At 37.7% G+C, this 20,802-nt stretch overlaps 1 protein-coding gene across 1 annotated transcript in view; it reads right to left on the minus strand.

Moving 5' to 3' along the window:
• Window positions 1–20,802, minus strand: part of LOC136866656 (trichohyalin) — a 185,328-nt gene that overhangs the window by 148,618 nt on the left and 15,908 nt on the right. The window contains exons 2-4 of the mRNA XM_067143774.2: window positions 20,160–20,227; window positions 7,277–7,366; window positions 4,763–4,873 (exon numbers count right to left, since the gene is read on the minus strand). Coding sequence (XP_066999875.2) covers window positions 4,763–4,873; window positions 7,277–7,366; window positions 20,160–20,209 — 251 coding nt within the window. The 5' untranslated portion in view covers window positions 20,210–20,227. The remainder of the gene's footprint in view (window positions 1–4,762; window positions 4,874–7,276; window positions 7,367–20,159; window positions 20,228–20,802) is intronic.

The raw sequence follows: 20,802 nt of genomic DNA on the forward strand, positions 1-20,802 counted from the left end.
TTTAAATCATGTGGTTGCGATGGTAAAGTCTGCATTTTTGAACACAAGAAAGTGAAAATATAATTATTTACAATTCTTAACATCAAAGTATGGTGCTTCCAAGGAAGCAAAGCTTTTTCCTGCAACTGTCATAACCCGATAGAATAGCTGGTTTCAGGCTGTCTTCTATTTGAGTGCTTACTTTACTGATGTTGTTACATTTTTCAAGATGTCTGGTATGAAAGACTTCAACAACTGTGGTATTAAGTACCTGACTGATCTGAGTGACCGAGAAGTGAATAGGCTTCACTCCCACATGGGTTTTGTCGCAGATCATGCAGCTGGATTGGTTGACACCTTACTGAACTTCAAGGGTCTCTGTATCCTACCTCCCATCTCCTTTATCCCAAACTGCATAACCTTGACGCCAGTTTTACCTTCATTTGTGAGGGGAATTTTTCTGCGGCAACTAATGATGCTTTGATTAAGCTCACTCCTCTACAGCAGGCTGCATGTAGAGACACACTTGTCAAAGCTGCTCATTTTCCACAGTGCAAGCTAGCCACACTGAAAGCTAAAGACCCCAACCATAAGAATTTTGTGTCAATTTCTCAAGCTCTGTATCCAAAAAATATAAATTTGAATAACACTGATAAATTAGATGAGCTTGAGAAATTGTTGGGAGTAACAGATCTCTCATGAAACGATATCTGGTCTGGTTACTGTTCTCTGAAACATGCAATTCAAACCCAGATGAAAGAAAGTGAAAAATGTGATGTCATGCTTGCATTAACTGCAGTTCAGACAGAGTTCAGCATATTTGCTAAATACTGTCTTGAGTTGTTGTGGACCCCAACGAACAATGTAGATATAATACCAATATAATGGTCCGTTATTGGACATTATAAATTTTCCAGCTAACTCATTCTTGGTTGCTTGCGTTTTGCCCTCATGTGCTAAGTTGGGCTCATCAGTTGGTCCTTAGCACACCTACCAAGACGCAAGGCTAGTGCATACCTTGGAGGCCACTGCATAGGCTACTTGAAGCCACCAGCAGTGCCAATGCACTATGAGAGACTGTCTCACTTAAAAAATTTGATGCCTGCCTGGCCATCAGATGATATAGATGTTGATTCCCATAGGGAACATGAAATATTTGTCCTGAATGAGTAAATGTAGATAGCAAGCGTGTGTTGTCTCATTACAACACAGTGGTTACAGACAGATGGTGCAATTTGAAAGAAAAAAAAGCAATGCCAAAATACTGATAATGCTTTCGTTTGAACAATGAATTTGTATTGTGTGTGAACCAAGGACAATAACTGCACTTCATAAACTTGGAATCATTAAAATTAATAATACCATGCGATTATTTTAACTTTGTAGATGCTAATTTTGGAAAAATAGATGCTAATTTTGGAAAAAATATACGCTAATTTTGAAACAAATAGATGCTAATTTTTCAGGTCCCTAATGATGAGGTATGTGCTAGGAACATAATATTAATACCCGACATATTGAATCACTGGGTGCTCCAAATTAAAATGTAAATACCGTATAATCCCGAATACCACCCGCCACCTAAATTTGAGACGGCAAAATACAGAAAAAGTCAGGACACAGGTCTGGGATAGTTGTGCCAAAAAGGAAAATGGCACTGAATTCCTGAACTTTACAGGGTGAATTACATCTTTGGGAAGCAAGCCGTTAGCCTCAGAAAATTAAATTTTGCTTTCTGATCTTCATTAGGATTGCTGAATAACCCAGTAAGCCCGTTTGTATTTCCCATTCCATTCAGAAGTTAGAAATTTATTCTGTGTTGAGTGATACAGTGAAGGGTAGCAAATATTTGTCACGTGATAGCATACATATGGATTAGGAACATAATCATGTGAAGCTGACTAGCGTGGTGCATATTTGTCTTGTGGTATGGATAGTCTACTGAAAAAGTCGTGAAATCGCTGAATAATGACGACGACAAGGCTAGTGCATACCTTGGAGGCCACTGCATAGGCTACTTGAAGCCACCAGTGCCAATGCACTATGAGAGACTGTCTCACTTCCAAAAATTGATGCCTGCCTGGCCATCAGATGATATAGATGTTGATTGCCATAGGGAACATGAAATATTTGTCCTGAATGAGTAAATGTAGATAGCAAGCGTGTGTTGTCTCATTACAACAAGCATCTGCATCTTTGAAGGGTTGCACGTATGTTCAAACTCGCACCTTCGAGTCGATCGAAGTGACGCATTCAAGTTGACGGTCAAAATTGTTCTCTGGCACATGGCCGAGTTTAACCTCCCAAATAATACATGGCCAGAAAAAATGTTTAATAACCCATTGGTCTGAAATATGAGGCTTCAGCTGACATTTGTTTTAGAAAGAGTGTGTGATCCGCAATAATGTGCTGATACTTTTATGAGCACCAGTGGAATGTGTTGTCTGGTGTTTTTCACTCCTTTTAATACATTGTTATTTAATAATCCCCAGAGGGAAAGGTTTTTGTGTTTGTTTCCTCGTCTCTTTCATGTCTTTTAATACTCTCATCTCATCTTTATAGAAGCGATAGATAACCTATATCCTTCACAGTACCCGTACATACACAACGTAAAATGCACGCATGTCGAGAAGGAAAAAGCACATATAAAGTGTTTACATATAACTTAACTGTTGGATAGTTTTATTCATGTATTCAATAGCTTTACAAAGGAAATTTAATTTATCCTCCTATAATTTCATGTGGCTATTTCTAGCCGAGTGCAGCCCTTGCAAGGCAGACCCTCCGATGAGGGTGGGCAGCATCTGCCATGTGTAGGTAACTGCGTGTTATTGTGGTGGAGGATAGTGTTATGTGTGGTGTGTGAGTTGCAAGAATGTTGGGGACAGCACAAACACCCAGCCCCGAGGCCACTGGAATTAACTAATGAAGGTTAAAATCCCCAACCCGGCCAGGAATCGAACCCGGGACCCTCTGAACCGAAGGCCAGTACGCTGAACATTCAGCCAACGAGTCGGACATTTATCCTCCTACTCAATACATACATATTGCCATCTGTATATGGAGTGATATTAATCACACGTTTGAACTTGTTTGGGCCATCTTCAGTGAAAAAAAAAGTTTAACATTTTTTTACATAATTGATGCTAAAAGAATATGTTAAAACAAAATGAAGAAGAGAGTGAAAAATGAATGTTACATGATAGAATTAAAACAATAAGTAATTATGGCGAGGTTGTGGACCTCTTAGTCTAGACGTGCAGTGTGTTACAATTAAAAAACAAGGACAAATTCACTGTACTAAAATTTAAAATGACAGTTTGTCCATTGAGTCACAATCACAAATAGTCAAGAAAGCAGCAAAAAATTGAGAAACTATATTTAAGAATAAAACAAATGCCAGGTAAAATGTATGTGACTCATAGTGGAAACTGTCAATGAAATTAAAATCTGTAATGGAAAAATGAGTGTGTATGAGAAACTTGGGCTAATAAGTAAAAAATAAGTGTGAAGAAAACTTTAAACTTACTTATTAAATAGTTACCCCCTCGAACAGCCTGACCTTCTCAATTTAGCGGTCCTGCTTTCACTGATCGTGTCTGTTGCTGGCTCAGCTGTGTTTATGAGCATGGAAGGAGTGAAGGGAGAAAGGGAGGGAGGTGCTGAGTTGGTGGGGGGAGGGGAAGGGAGGAGTGGTGTTGAGTTGGAGAGATGGAGGCAGGGTTTATTTTTATTATAAAAATGCTGAGCAATATATGGAATGAACGCTTCAAGTAGAATGTTCTTTTTATCATCGATTTCATTTAAATTATAAGAGGGGTTCCTAAACTGATCTATATCGATGTGGATGCTCTTGAAAATGTTGAGCAAGGTGCCTTTTTTGCTCATAATGCAAGATCTTAAGATCTTTATCTATTGTTGTATATTTGTGACTGGATTCTTTATGATGTTCACTAATAGTTGAAAAACTATTATATTTGAGAGCGTTGCGATGTCAGCGTATCTTATGACAAAGTTGCGGCCTGTTTGACCAACATAGCTGGAATTACAGGATTGGCATTCTAATTTGTAAACTCCGGAGTTCAAGTATCTATTATTATTATTGTTGTTGACAGTGTGCGGATTGAAAATAAGTCTGGAGTTGATATGGGAGGTTCTACACGCTATTTTAATGTTTTTTTTTAAAGACATTAGAAATTTGGTAAATGCTACTACTATTGAATGTGAAAGTAGAAAACTTCTCTTTAGAAGCAGAATCTTTTTCTAGGGTAGTCTTAGGTCTGTTCTTATATTTATTGATGATTACTTGACGAACTTTGCTCAAGAGACTGGTATTTACACTCTATTAATGTCCATGGGGCAAACTGCTGGACAAGACTGAATTACTGCTGCCAACCACACCGAATAGCTTCTTTTAAATCTGTCTTTATTTATCACTTTGTCAATGAAATGAAATGGCGTATGGCTTTTAGTGCCGGGATGTGTCCGAGGACTTCGGCTCACCAGGTGCAGGTCTTTTGATTTGATGCCCGTAGACGACCTGCGCGTTGTGATGAGGATGAAATGACGATGAAGACAACACATACACCCAGTCCCCGTGCCAGGGGAAATAACTGATTATGGTTAAAATTCCCAACCCTCCTGGGAATCAAACCCAGCACCCCTGTGACCAAAGGCCAGCACGCTAACCATTTAGCCATGGAGCTGGACACTTTGTCAATGATCTTTCTTTATAAGTGCCTGATGGAACGTAAATTTTAAATGCTTACATGACAACAAGTACCTGTTCAAGACATTCTTAGTATTCTCTATCCTCCTATGAGCCAATTCATCTGGTGAAAGGATTTGACGCTGTATCTGTGTCAGGATATCAGATCTTGATTCTGGATTGAATCTGAAACATAATCCAGGTTATATTTTGTGTAAAAATGAAGTCAAAGGTTAACTGAGACTCCCTCTTGTATCATTTACAAGGTGAAAGTGAAACCAAACTCATAACCTGTGTTACCATATAAAAATTATAAGTTCAATGCTGAACTGAACATCCACAGAGAGAATTCTTCAGCAAATAATTTTATTAACACCAGAAATGTACAGATAAGACAGACCAGAGATAAAATTAAGTGCAGAACAAATCAAATTAAGTGCAGAACAAGGAAATAAAATCTCAGATCACGAAATAAACTTCATTTTTTATTTCATATTGATGATTACGTTATATAAGTTGGAAATACTAGTGTATTGTTCCACCTAGTCAATACATTCAAATTTATTCACAATTCAAAATTGCAAAAACATCAGATTAAAATAACAGAACATGTTTCGACCTCATTATGCCATCTTCAGCTGCATAGAAATAACAATGGCTCAAAATTAATGTACTGAAAATTGCAAAATATAAAATAGATGCAGGTTAAAACTTCATTATAATGAGAGATGTGATAAGATGAAGTCAGAATGAGTCCGACAATGAACAGTTTTAGGTGATATAGGGCTATGACAATGATGTTGCAATCTCCTCCTTAAAATTTGTTTCAGGTAAAATATTAACAGCTTGAAAATCTAATTCATTAGAATTGTTGTTCCACTTTATATTAAAACATCAAGAATTTTTGAGTTGACAAATGTACAGTAAATTAAATGTAATGTAATGTAAATTACCATGCCTTCCTTCAACAATTCTGTGCAATCTGTGTGGATGTCTATTCCATGCTAGAATTACTCTGTTCAACCATCAAAAGCACATCCACAACAGAAGTGAATTCATTGGAAGAAGTTAATTACTCGGAAACGAACCCGACGACGAATGTAAATTAATTACATTAATGTAATGTAAATTAAATGTAATGCCAACCAGATAGTAGTATAGAAAATGAACTGCCATCAGGTCATCTTGTGAGACATGAAATCTAGAAGGAAACGAAAAAACTAAGTTGAATATTAAAACGTGGGAAGCAAGATGTAAGGAAAGAAGAACCATTTAAAGTATATCACATTTTGCAATTTACAATACATTACTTTCAAACCAATGTTATTTCTATCCAGCTGAAGATGGCCTAATGAGGCCAAAACATGTACTGGTATTTTAAGCTGATGTTTTTGAAATTTTGAATTGTGAATAAATTTTAATGTATTGACTAGGCGGAACAATTATACTAGTTTTTTCAAGTTACATAACTCAGGAGGACACAACTGTTAAAGGAAAATATATAAGGTAAGCTGCCAATGGGACATTTCTGTCAATCTCCCTTTTCACCCTTAAAAATATGCAAGAAAAAATAATTAAGGCTTTTTAGGGAGGTGGAAAGAAATATCTCATGGTCAGAATCATCCCAGCAGATGCTACATTAAATTGGTTTATTTTTTGCTTCTCCACAAGAACCTCGTTTATCCGGATTAAGTGGGACCGGAACTGATCCAGATTATATAGATGCTAATTCCCATAGGAAACTGGATAATCTGGATAATTCAGAAAACTAAAAAACAAATACAGCACGTTTTATAATATATTAACATAAGTTGTACAGTAATACCTTTTTTTCAATTGTACAAATAAGTATAAGAACACTTTTCTAACATTTATGACTCTGTTTTCTGCACTAAAATAATGTGTGCGCATGTCTAGCTGCATTGTTGCATCTGCATGAGTTGTCATTTCTTCTGATGGAGCGCCGGTTTCATTTTCGAATTCACCATCACTCTCGTCATTACCTGCCGTGGAACAAGATGCAATAATTTATTCATCTGTCATTATGCCGTAGCCTGAATTACAGTCATTTTTCAACCAGTCATTTACGTCGTTCACATCTACATCTGAGCATCCGCAAATGCATGCAAATGTGTCAAGGAACTCGGAAGAGTCCACGGGTTTCCCATTCTCAGTTCCAGACGAATGCCGGGACAGTACCTTTGATAGACCGCGGCCGACTTACTTCCAATTCCTGTCCTTAACTATCCTTGGCGGAAAAGACATTCAAGAAGATTCGACCCCGTAAAAGAAATACTGTACAAGTAAAAATAAATTATTATTTTCGATCCAGATAAACCAGAGATCCGGATTAATGAGGGCCGGATAAACAAGGTTCTTGTGTATTTGTTATAAAGGTCATATCCTCATCCTGAAACATACAACTCTAATTATACCTTCTATGCAAAAGTAAAGGAAATTATATCTCAACAATAGTAATTTCAATAAACAGAGAACCATAAGGAACCTAAACTAGTTGGTCAATAATTCATTCATACAGTAATCTCCTCTCTCACTCTGAGTGGTTCTCTATTGGAATAAAACAAGTACCTCTTCCTCCTCTTCTGAGATACACTTCTTCTAGATAAATATTCCAACTCTTCATCTGATGAATCGCTATATATTGTCCTCGTCTTCTTTCTAGAAGAGAAACAAAAATGATGTATAGTAAAACATTCACAATTATCAGAACATGCATAAACAAAAACTACTATGAAAATGAACACTGGAGACTGGCTTCGAATGAAATTATCTACAAGGAAATGGAAATGTATTGAGCACAATCAGGAAGGAACGGCTTTCATTCTTTGGACATCTAATCAGGACAACAGAAAGCAGAATCATCAGGAGAATTAGAGACAAATTATGGGAGAGTAAGAGCAACATTAGATGGATTACATAAATTAAGGAAGATACGAGAGAACTACAAATTGCAATAGAAGATTTTTAAAATAAAACAGACAAAATCAAGAACATCACAAACAAACCAGTTTACAACAGATCAACAGATGCACAATGTTTGCAATTGTTTTGAAAGACAATGGACAGAAAATGTTTGTTAGCAGCATGGCACAATTAATAAGCCTTATGTGAGCGACGAGATTGACTAGGAAAAACAATGAGTGATATAATAGCGTATAATGTTTGTGTATTTGAATGTGATTGTGTGTGCGAGAGTGATTGTGTAAATATTTCTGGAGGTGCTTATGAAACAACTAGGGTGAGTAGTTTGAATTTTTCTGTTGACAATGGCTAACGTAAATGAGTCAATTATTTATACCGAACAGCATGTCCGTGATGTCATTGACCCTATCCCTCTTCATTGTCGTCCGCCTACACCCTTACCTTCCCCTTCACCAGCTGTGGCAGGAGACATTCTTAAGGAAAGGTTAGCTCCCCACCAACAATATTTTCAGTGTTGTCATATCAATGCACAATCGCTTCTTTGTCACTTCGATGAAATACAGGCTCTATTTAGTAACAGTAACTTGCATTGTATTTGTGTAACAGAGACATGGTTACAGCAGTCACTCAAATGTGATCTCGTAAAGCTGAATAACGTGACGTTACATCGCCTAGATCGTTTAAATCGTGTAGGGGGCGGTTGCGCTATATATTGTATGTAGGATGCTAAAAGGTTTGTTTTTTCCACCTATTCAACACATATAAATTTTATAAATTAGGAAATTATTATTGATTCCCATCGGAGTGGTATACAATGCGCCGGACATACGACATATATCTGACCTAGAAGTGGCATTATCGAAGTTAACTCCGCTGTACGAAAACATAATCATTCTTGGTGACTTCAATACTAATCTCCTAGTTACAAGTAACGAATCAACATACTTACAAAACTTATTCCATGGCATGGATTACAATATACTGACACTAGACGCGACTAACCATGTTCACAGAATAAACCACACGTCTCACACACTGATTGACCTTATTATAACAAACAATCCACAGAGAGTGGTAAAACATGGACAGCTTGCTGTACCAGGTATTTCGACCCACGATCTCATATACTTATGTTACTCTCTCAGCCGGGCTGAGTGGCTCAGACGGTTAAGGCGCTGGCCTTCTAACCCCAACTTGGCAGGTTCGATCCTGGCTCAGTCCGGTGGTATTTGAAGGTGCTCAAATACGACAGCCCCGTGTCGGTAGATTTACTGGCACGTTAAAGAACTCCTGCGGGACTAAATTCCGGCACCTCGGCGTCTCCGAAGACCTTAAAAAGTAGTTAGTGGGACGTAAAACAAATAACATTATTATTATTATTAGTTACTCTCTCAAGGCACCAAAGTACAAAACCAGGTACATAATGCGAAGGGACTTCAAGCATTATAATACTGAGATAATACGAAATGAAGCATATCAATTGCCGTGGAATGACATTCTACTGACTAATGACATTGATGATAAGGTTGACAGACTGAACTCTTTAATATTAGGACTGTATGACAAACACGCCCCGAAGAAGCACATTCGAGTTTCTCACCTTTCGTCTCCTTGGCTAACAAATGAAATTAAGTCGGTCATGGCAAATCGTGATGCTTGGTATAGGCGATTTAGGCGAACTGAAAGCACTAGTGATTTCGAAAATTACCGTATTCTTCGAAATCAAGTTAAGAAATTAATTCGTAACAGCAAGTATAAATATATTCAAGAGATAACAAACAGACGAAATTCAGCACTAATATGGAAACATTTGCATCAGATGGGTATAGGTCGCAGCCTGACCATGCAGACACCCAGTATACCACTTGATGATCTAAATTCTCATTTTACGAAAGCAGCATACACTAATAATGATATTACTGACAATAATGACTATGATGCTAACTATACTAATAATGATAATAATAGTAATAATAATCATCATCATCGACCAGTTGATGACCTAACTGATGATGATATTAACACCATAAATGTTCATTCCCGAGTAAATCAAGTAAAATTCACTTTCAAAAAAGTTGGTGCAAACGATGTGAAGCGTGTAATTTACTCCTTCAAGTCAGATGCTCCGGGTAATGACGACATACCATTATCTTTCATAAAAAATATTATTGGTGCCATATTACCTATTCTGACGCATATATTTAATCATTGCCTCGTACAGGGAGTATTCCCAACTGTGTGGAAGCACGGTATCGTCATTCCTACTCCTAAGAAGAATTCTCCTAGTTTACCATCAGATTATCGCCCTATATCCATTCTCCCACCCCTTTCCAAAGTACTAGAACGCTTGGTACACGAACAAGTCCTCACTTACTTGACTAACTTCTCACTGCTTGACCCTTACCAATATGGTTTCAAGAAAGGACACAGCACAACGACTGCCCTACTGAAAGTAACTGATGATATCCGACAGGCAATGGACACTCGACAAGTGACTGTACTGGTTCTACTTGATTTTTCTAGTGCTTTTGATACTGTTGTTCCTCAACTGCTACTTTCAAAATTGGATTCATTAAATTTCAGCAAGACGGCAATAAACTTTTTCAGTTCGTACCTCAAAAATCGCCGTCACTGTGTCAAAGTAAATAATAGCAGATCTGTGTGGCTTAACAAACCCCTCGGTGTCCCCCAAGGGTCTGTACTTGGACCATTGCTGTTTGCAATTTACTTACATGATGTTGCCAAATCGATTACACATTGCAAGTATCATCTTTATGCTGATGATCTGCAGATCTACTACCACTCAAGAACTGATAAAATTCAGAGTGCTGTAGAAAAAGTTAATGCTGATTTAAGTCTCATAAGTAATTTTGCATTGAGTAACAATCTCAAAATTAATCCTCTTAAAACGCAAGCAATAATCATTGGTACTTCGAAAAACTTACACGTCTTAAAACAATACGAAATTCCTCCTGTAGCACTAAACAATACCATTATTCCATTTTGTGAAACAGTTATGAATCTTGGTGTGGCTATAAGCGAAACGTTGAACTGGTCGCAACATGTGACGAAAGTGTGCCAAAAGGTATATCAATGCCTGCATCCTCTGAAGCGGTTTAAAAATATATTTCCTTGGTCCTTGAAAATAAAGCTCATTCAATCACTCTTGTTTCCAATTCTCGAATACTGTGATACAGTTTTTATTGATATCAATAACGAGCAAAGCATGAGACTGCAACGTGCCCAAAATGCATGCATCAGGTATGCATTCGACATACAACCATACGCCCATGTATCCCCATTCTATACACAATTATCTTGGTTACGACTGAATGGCAGACGTAGACTCCATGCAACTACTTTGGTGTATCAAGTGCTTTCTGAAAACACTCCTCCTTACCTATCCACCAGATTTCGCTACCTTAGTTCCCTACACCTGTTCAATACCCGGTCAAGCTGTACGCTAGAAATTCCTGTGCATCGAATCGCAACCTACAACAGATCGTTCACGATCACCGCCATGAGCTGGTGGAATGAACTCCCCAATGACATCAGAGAAGCTAAATCTAAGACAAAATTTAAAATCCTTTGCCAGCGTCATCTTTTAAGCACTTCCAGTCTTTCTTGAGTGTGAATGGGATGCATGAATGAGAGTGAATATGGTTGTTTATTGCAATGTGTTCCTGTATATAATTTAGTTATACTTTACTCACCTTAGTTTAGTTAGTGATACTTTAGTTGCTTTTTCATATGTTTAAATTTTATGTAAAAATTACATTGTATATACATGAAGTGGTTAAGTGTAAGAAAGGACCGGGAGCCCTAACTTCGCCACAATAAAGACGCTTTAATAATAATAATAATAATGGATGATTTCAGACAAAGAAAGAAAGAAAGAAAGTTAAGTACTGGGCTGAGAGAAAAACTGAAAAACTCTTTATATAAAAAAGACTTAAGTAGTCCAATGAAGGTCATAATAAATAAATAAATAAATAAATAAATAAATAATAATAATAATAATAATAATAATAATAATAATAATAATAATTGTATGGCCTAAGCTACTGTGTGCAGGCAATTCAATTTGACACCATCTGGCTCTCTGCTCGTCAATTTCGATGTTATATTTTACTCTAGGCAGACCGAGTAAACCGAAACTCTCTTGGGCGTCTATGGCTGAGATTTAAAGAATTATGTCGGGTAAACACCAAATGTTTCACCAGAGATCTTTTACATGCCGATATTGTACGACACGGAGTGTCGAATGGACCTTTTTCCATCCTTCAAAAGTCTGACTACCTCTGCCGGGTTTGAACCCGCTATCCTGGGATCCGGAGGCCGACACTCTACCACTGATCCACAAAGACAGCTAATAAATAAATGAATAAAAATAGAGGTTTGGAATTTAATACAGGTTTCTGGCACGCATTCTAGTGATGAGTGATTTTTTTTAAACATTCACAACCAACATAGCACTTTTCTTAAAAACAGTTTTATTATTCTATGATGAATACAGTATAGTAGAAAAGTATTACAGTATTATGAAAAAGAAGAAACAAGCAGCTTGGTCACTGCCATTTAGGGACTTCCTACCTGTATTACCGATAGGCCAACCAAATTACAGTCTAACTTATTCACCAAAATAATTGTATTTATAATATATATTATTTATTTACATATATAACTAGCTGATGTACCCGTGCTTCACTAAGATAAATCTACATTGTATGCAAATTCTATGTTAGGTAGTGTACACGTGAGCAAGATTGTATTAAATTCCATAGCTCTTAACGTTGCCCTAGAAACGTGACGGGGAAGTCACCAAACGACTTTTCTCAAATGAAGACTGGGTTAGGTAATATTCATTGTAATCGTAGGCCCATTTACCTACCATCAGTCACAATCAGGTTGGGGAGTTTTCATTATTATGGTAGACACACACTCTCCACCTGCCTTTTTATATGCTCAGAAAGACTGTCTTAGTCTGAAATGAACGTAGGTCATTACAATTACATCAGAAGGAATGGCGAGATTAAAAGCAATGCTTTCAATATGAAATACTCAATAAAATGAAAAACCACACACTTTCTCACTTTTAACGAACAGTACTACGCTGCCAATCTAAAAGTCCAAAGTTCCAGAGCTGGAATGACCAAGCCACAGACAGCCCTGATCCGTGAACACTCTTCGTCCTTTCTCGACGGTAGGGGGGGGTCGTATAGTGGAGAGTCCCAGGGCAAAAACTATGCCCTTTTACTAATCTGATTCCTAGGAGTACCCAATGAGTCTGAAAATCTCAATTCACTACAATGGCGGTGGAAATATCTAACTGACTTGGAGGCAAATTTTTCCTCCTTCACTGCTAATCTGGAATAGGCCTAAATTGTAATTTTACTTCTTCTACTACTACTAAGCGTGCACACTGCTCATTCAAAACAGCGCGTCAAAGTAGGGATCGAATAGCTGGAATATTGTGATGAACCAGTGTGTTACTTACCAGCAGTATAAGAAAATGTATGAACCAGAAGATTGGCATACTAAAGAAGAAAGTTTTCTAACTCCCCAGCTATTTCCCGCCAATATTCAGGCAGGCTGTTGTACTCGGTACGCAGCAGTAATCCCATCTATCGGAGTTGAGTAGCAGCATAAGAGACAAAGAACATCATAACAAATAATGGCCAATGTAATGTTATTGTTGATCAATGTTATGCGCTTTCGACATTGTAGGCCTTCAGATCTGGTTTTCTTCCAACTCTGAAATACCACTATTATCATAGTCGGTATGGTAAAACTGAATAAAGCATAAATGATCAGAAATTGTATTCTTTATAACTTTTGTTATGTAGTAGTTTTCGATAGGACCAATAACGTAGGTATTAAACAATTAAATTTTACGTGCCTTCCCCTAAACTAACCATTTCATCCAGGGTGAATAAATCTGTTTATAGCTTAGACTGCAGTTTCTTATTCCCGGACTCTATATACCAATTTTCATTAAAGTCTGTTAACCCATTTTCTCGTGGCTCGGCGTGATATGGACTTAGCAACAAAAATACAAATTCATGAATACCGGTATATGTGTTATCAAAGCCGGTGCGGTAAAAATGTATAGGACATAAATGATCGGAAATTTAATTCTATATAAATTTAGTTATGTAGTACTTACCTACAGAACCACTAATAATATAAATATTTTATAATTAAATTTTAGGCTTTCCCCTAAACTACCATTTCACTCACCGTGAATAAAATGTGTTATAGCCTAGATTGTAGTGGCTCATCCCCCAACTTTACATACTGATTTTCATTAAATTCTCTTCAGCCGGTTTCTCGTGACGCGTGTACATACATACAAACAGACAGAAATTACGGAAAAGTAAAAAGTGCATTTCTTTATTACTTTGATCATGACCAATACAGAAATGCCATTCTTTTCAAATTCAGAGCAATGTACAGACAAAACTCTTATTTTGTATATAAATTCACCAAAATAATTATATTTCATATAAAATTCAGGCCAGTGAGATGGAGTTCCTAAGGAGTATGGTAGGGAAGACAAGGAGAGACAGAGTAAGAAATGCTGAGGTCAGAGAAGAGATAGAGCCAGAAAAACTGACTGATAGGATGGAGAAGAATAAATTGAGATTATTTGGACATGATATGAGGATGGAGGAGGGAAGGATACCAAAACAAGTATTGGAGGCTAAGACAGAGGGAAAGAGGGCAAGATGGAGGCCCAGAGCAAAATTGAGATTATTTGGACATGATATGAGGATGGAGGAGGGAAGGATACCAAAACAAGTATTGGAGGCTAAGACAGAAGGAAAGAGGGCAAGACGGAGGCCCAGAGCAAGATGGATGAACTCTGGCAAGAACAGTATAAGAGAAAGATAACTGGACTGAAATACAATTAACAAAGCGGAGTGGTGGAAGGAGAGACAACGGTGGAGAAGTGCCATTAACACCCTGACCTGCAGGAACTGGACAAGGGGAAATGTAAATAAAGATGATATCTATTTTAATTAATTTATCCATAAATTAACACAATTAATTAACTAGTACAGAAGCCTGTCTTCGACAGTTGAAATTACTATCTGTAAAGTAATTGGAAATTCTAAATGGACTATTAATATATCTTATGAATTAAAGTTGCACTTTCCAGGTTTTATACAGCATTCGAATGGAATCAAAACAAGTATTGTAGTATTTCCTTACAAACCATATTGTGTGCAGTTGTACTTCAGAGATGTACTTTGATTTATGGATCTGCATACTCTTGAGAAAGCCACATGTAACTGTCCAAAACAAATCACCATCAACAGCGTCATATGCTCTTACTCCATATAAGCACTGCACAGAGGTTTGGAATTTAATCCAGGTTTTTGGCATGCATTCACGTTATTAGAAATGATATAACACCACCTCCCCTACCCTGCGGCCAACATTCTGATTACTATCAAAGGGTGAAGAAAGGTCTACCTATTCAATACTCTTTTTTTTTTTACTAGTGGCTTCACGTCGCACCGGAGTTGGAAGGAAGCGGCCGTGACCTTAATTAAGGTACAGCCCCAGCATTTGCCTGGTGTGAAAATGGGAAACCATGGAAAACAATCATCAAGACTGCCGACTGGGATTCGAACCCACTATCTCCCAGATGCAAGCTCACAGTCACACGCACCTAACCGCACGGCCAACTCGCCCAGTATCCAATACCATTAACTTGTATAGTGTCTTATATAATTGGGACTAGTTTCAACCCCAAATATCCAGCGTCATCTTCAGCCACAATCCAACTGGAAAAATATATGCTCAAATACAACACATAATAAATTAAACAATCTGGTATGCCACAATTTACAATCCAAATTTTAAAATATTGATGAAGTCAAACAACACATCTAAAATTGAAATCAAATGACACTTCAAAACTGTTGCTGTTGGTATCGAACTATGTCACTGCTCCTACAACAAGCAAACGTTCCTGAGTTGATTTGGGAGTTGGCACTCCCCATTTGCATACAGCAGAACGTATTGAGCTCACAGTTGCATTCAGTGGTATTCTATATGGAGGAAGTGAGGTCTCAATTAGCAAGACAAATATACCTTGTAATCTCACACTCAAGGGAGAGAAGATTGAATGTATGAATACCTTTTTTTTTTTTTTTTTTTTTTTTTCTATTTGCTTTACGTCGCACAGACACAGAGAGGTCTTATGGCAACGATGGGACAGGAAAGGCCTAGGAATGGGAAGGAAGCGGCCGTGGCCTTAATTAAGGTACAGCCCCAGCATTTGCCTGGTGTGAAAATGGGAAACCACGGAAAACCATATTTAGGGCTGCCGACAGTGGGATTCGAACCCACTGTCTCCCAGATGCAAGCTTACAGCTGCAAGCTCCTAACTGCACGGAATAAATAAATAAATAAATGAATGAATGAATAAATAAATAAAAATATAAATAAATAAATAAATAAATAAATAATTAAATAGATAGATAGATAGATAGATAGATAGATAGATAGATAGATAAAAAAAATCTGGAGAGTTGCATCATACATAAAAGAGAAGTAAGTCAACTGGAAGCTTGTGAAATGAAGTTCCTTATATCAGCTGTACAGAAAACAAGGAAGGACAGAATTAGTAATGATTAGATACAAAGAGACCTGCAGGTCAGCCTCACCATAGAAGAAAGGCTGAGGGTTGCAAGGTCAAAGTGGCTAGGGCACAGTAAGCGATGCAGGAGACTTGAACTCCAAGGAAGTATTTTTTTATTTTTTACACGTTGCTTTATGTCACACTGACACAGATAGGTCTTATGGCGATGATGGGACAGGAAAAGGCAAGGTGTGGGAAGGAAACAGCCGTGGCCTTAATTAAGGCACAACCCCCAGCATTTGCCTGGTATGAAAATGGGGCACCACGGAAAACCATCTTCAAGGCTGCTGATAGTGGGGTTCGAACCCACAATCTCCCGAATGCTGGATACTGGCTGCACTTAAGCAACTGCAGCTATCGAGCTCTGTCAAGGAAGCATTTTGAAAAGATCGTTCCAGGACAAAGACTGATTGGACGCCTTAGAAAAGGGTGGTTAGACAAGATAAGAGAAGACCTAGAGAAGAGACGAGAAACACGGGATGCCCTAGAGAGAGAAGAAGCATACCAGGACAGTAATAAACGGAGGCACATCATTCTTAAACATCCTACCTGGCTCACTGGAAGGAATTCATGATGATGATGGTCTGTCTTCAGATTAACTTTGTTTTACGGGAGTGAAACCAAGATGTACTTAGGGATATCATATTCATAAGCTGGAAGTAACAGACATGAAAGTAGCAAGAACATTTGCTGATACAAACAGGTGAGAAGAATTATTGCAGGAGATTAGTTGAAACGAGGAGATAAAGGCTAAATTAGGAATAAACTCGACGGATGAAGCTGTACCTATAAACCGGCTTGGGTGGTGGAGTTGTGTGAGGCAAATGGAGGAGGATAGGTTACTGAGAAGAAGAATAATGGACTCAGCCATGCTGGGTGAGTGTAGAGGGAGATCAAGGAGACAATAGCTAGATTCAGTTTTTCATATTATTTAAAGATGATAAAAGTGTGGAACTAAACAAGGCCACAGAGTTAGTCGCAAATAGAAAAAAGGCAGTTAATTAAATCACAAAACATGAATGCTGAAAGACAAAAGATTCCATATGTAAGTACGATGAAAAACATCATCCGCAATCGTTGGATGAAGGGCCACCTGAAATTATTGCTACCCTATCCGTCATGTTGCACTAAGTGTTACTGAATATTGGCTAGCTATGAAAATGTACCTTTGCCCATTCATGGTGTGGATTTACTATCTCCAGGTCATTATGTTTGTTTCCATGACGTATGATCAATATTTTGTCTTGGGTCGGAAAATTTCACGGTCCAGTTGCAAAACTGAAAACGCCCATGTAAACAAAATTTTCAGGAAGTGAAAAAAAAACTATAATTTTTTATTGTCTTGTGCGATGAAGATGAAACTTAAGAATTAAAGTCCTATATCTGCCTAGTGTTAATCGTGGAGTTCTCTGAAATATTGAGCCATAATATCCTGTTCAAGTAGAATCATGCTATTCAGATAAAGCCTACACAGTTTTGCCACTGTATTTTTGATATACTTACTTTTTCTTTGGTGTGAAAGACAAGGATGGGCATTTGGTTTTGAAGTAAGGGTTTAACCTTGAATTAAGAGCTAGGGAGACTGAAATTTGCTTTCAGCCATTTATTTAGGCATTAAAAACACTGTATTATGGCTAGAAACCTTAAATTCTCACCGTTTCCTGAAGTCCAGTTGACTCATTCATTGTCCATATTTATTTCTTTTAACCCACTATCTCCCGGATACAAGCTCACAGCTGTGCACCCTTAACTGCTCGGCCAACTCGCCCAATGTCCATATTTATTAATAATGTTATTTTTTTTATATACCACTAATTTTTTTATGGTTTTTGGAGACGCCGGGGTGCCAGAATTTAGTCCCACAGGAGTTTATTTACATGCCAGTGAATCTACCGACATGAGGCTGACATATTTGAGCACCTTCAAATACCATCGGACAGAGCCAGGATCAAACCTGCCAAGTTGGGGTCAGAAGGCCAACACCTTAACCATAAGAGCCACTCAGCCCGACATTGCCCATATTTTTCAAGTAAACTTTTAACTTCACTTCACTTCACTTCACTTCACTTCACTTCACTTCACTTCACTTCACTTCAGACAAGTACTGTACAGTAGTTCAGTGTCTTCATCTGGTATTTCAGAGTCTGAATCACCACCACCATATCCATTTGCATTTCCCTGTTCTTCCACTAGGTGCTTGTAAAATCTAAGGGAATTGTTTTCCCTCCAGTTTGAGCCAAAATGTTTGTGTAAACAGGGAAACAATACCCTTTGACTTGGCAACATTTAGTAGTTTACCAATGTCAAGCCTTTGAACATTTGAGTTGTTGTAATTCTTTCCCTGTTTACAGATACCATTTCCTTGTCTGATATTGATGCTGGAGGTGTAGGCCTAGTGAACCTCTCCCTTAACCAGGGCACTATTCAGTTCGGACCTTTGAATAAGGAATCTTTTAGCAGAGGCAAATTTGAAATGCCATTTTCCTGAAGGTTTGATTACCTGTGAAATTGCCTCTTCCAATTGGCGTTATCAATATCATGACCCAAACGGAATACCCTGCCATGTTAGCTAAACATGTCAAAGTACTCTTGAGGATAAGTAATAGTGTCCTTCTTCCTTAAAACCTATTCTATTCACCGTAATGGACTGTGGGGAGCAATGTAAGAATGACCAACAAGTGGGAAAAGTGCCTGAATTTTCTTTATGTTACGTTCTTTATGTTACGTTTCTGAATGAGCCACAGTATAAATAGGAGGAAAGGAATAACCTGGTTTTGAAACAGTATTTTGTTACCTTAACATAAGTTACTAATTGATATACTCAGTTTTGATTCAGGACTCTTTTGGTGGAAACGCCAAGCTTTGCATCAGTAATGAACATGCAGGACGACATATTTCAATTTAAATTTAAATGGGATAAACAGTGATTTACATAAATTTCTTACTGCCATTCAATGTAGGACATGTTTAACTACAAAATGGTCCCATAAATAGAAATTTTGTTGTCAATGGACTTTCTCAGTTTTGCAACTGGATGACTCAAATGATGTATGTCTTCCGTTTTGCAAGGACTTAATTTGATGAATCAGGTGATAATACGTTCTTTTGCTAAGGTGTTGGATTTCTCACAAAGTTCTGCGTACCAAGCGGCTTTCGTTGCTGTCACAAATTTCTGCAGTCTGCTTTGTAGGTGTTCCAACAAAACAGTGTTTTGTCATTGAGAAACTCTTGATATAACCATTTCTTCCTGAGCACTGCATCTTTGATGTTACCGTTCCAAAGCCAAATAAAAATCTGTCTTATTACACAAACTGTAATTATTTTTTGTAATCATGCACACTGAAGAACGTAAAGAAATGTGGAGACCAAGTAACTACAGTAAATAAGAGGTCTCAAGGGCTCTGAACTTTGGAGCATGGGTTGGCGACTATGGGCCCCTTAGCTGAGTGCAAGCATTGCTTCCACTTACTTGTGCCAGGCTCCTCACTTTCATCTATCCTATCCGACCTCCCTTGGTCAACTCGTTTGCAACGACGCCGACAGTATTAGAGCACTCGAGACTTAGGGAGTCTTTCATTTTTGCACTCTTCGTGGCCCTTGTCTTTCTTTGGCTCATACCTTCATTTTTTGAAGTGTCGGATCCCTTCCATTTTTTCTCTCTGATTAGCATTATATAGAGGATGATTGCCTAGTTGAACTTCCTCTTAAACAATAATCACCACCACCACGTAACTAAATAAGACTATAAACTGATTAAGAAAACTAATGTGTATTACCGGTACTTCAAATCATTCCTTACTTATGTTCCCATTTAAACCAAGTTAAAGTAAAATACAAGCCACAGAAAAACAAAACAGTACTAATAGCAATATTCACCGTGGTGAACTATCCTGGTCTGAACTTCTTGAAAACTGGTATCTGCTCATCTCTTGACCACCTCAAATCTGAAACACAAAGCAAAAAAATCCAAATAGGTAAAGAGGGAATTCAAATGAACTAAAAATTATCAAAATCTACTGAAAACAGAAACAAAATCAGTAAAATAGGCCAACTGACAAAGAAATCCCAAGAAGTAAGTATAAATAACCACCTAATCGATACTTTATTAATGCCTCAGGCAAAATTGAATAAAATTAAAACTTACAGGACATGTTTCGACCACTTAGTGGTCCTCTTCAGCTGTATAAATAAAGAACTGAAAAGAAAAACATTGACAATAAGCACAAATAAAAGTTCTTTGGAGACTCCTTTGATAAAAATGGAGATCGTCAGAATAGGTCATCTTGCCTTTCGTTCTTGTTTGGAAAAGATGTTTATTCTGCGCTGTCTAGAGGGTCTGTCTTTGAGCGCGACCTGGTGAAGTAACGATGTGATACAGTTTGACAGTTCATGGAAAGCTCTGGAGAGAAGGGAAGTAGAGTTTCATCGTCATCTAAAATAACATGTGAGGGAGGAGGGAGATTGGGCTGTGCTTCTGCGATGTCGTGTTTGATTATATCTCTTGTTCGTCTAGTCTGTT

This window comes from Anabrus simplex, chromosome 3, assembly GCF_040414725.1.
Source record: "Anabrus simplex isolate iqAnaSimp1 chromosome 3, ASM4041472v1, whole genome shotgun sequence".
NCBI classification, from domain to species: domain Eukaryota; kingdom Metazoa; phylum Arthropoda; class Insecta; order Orthoptera; family Tettigoniidae; genus Anabrus; species Anabrus simplex.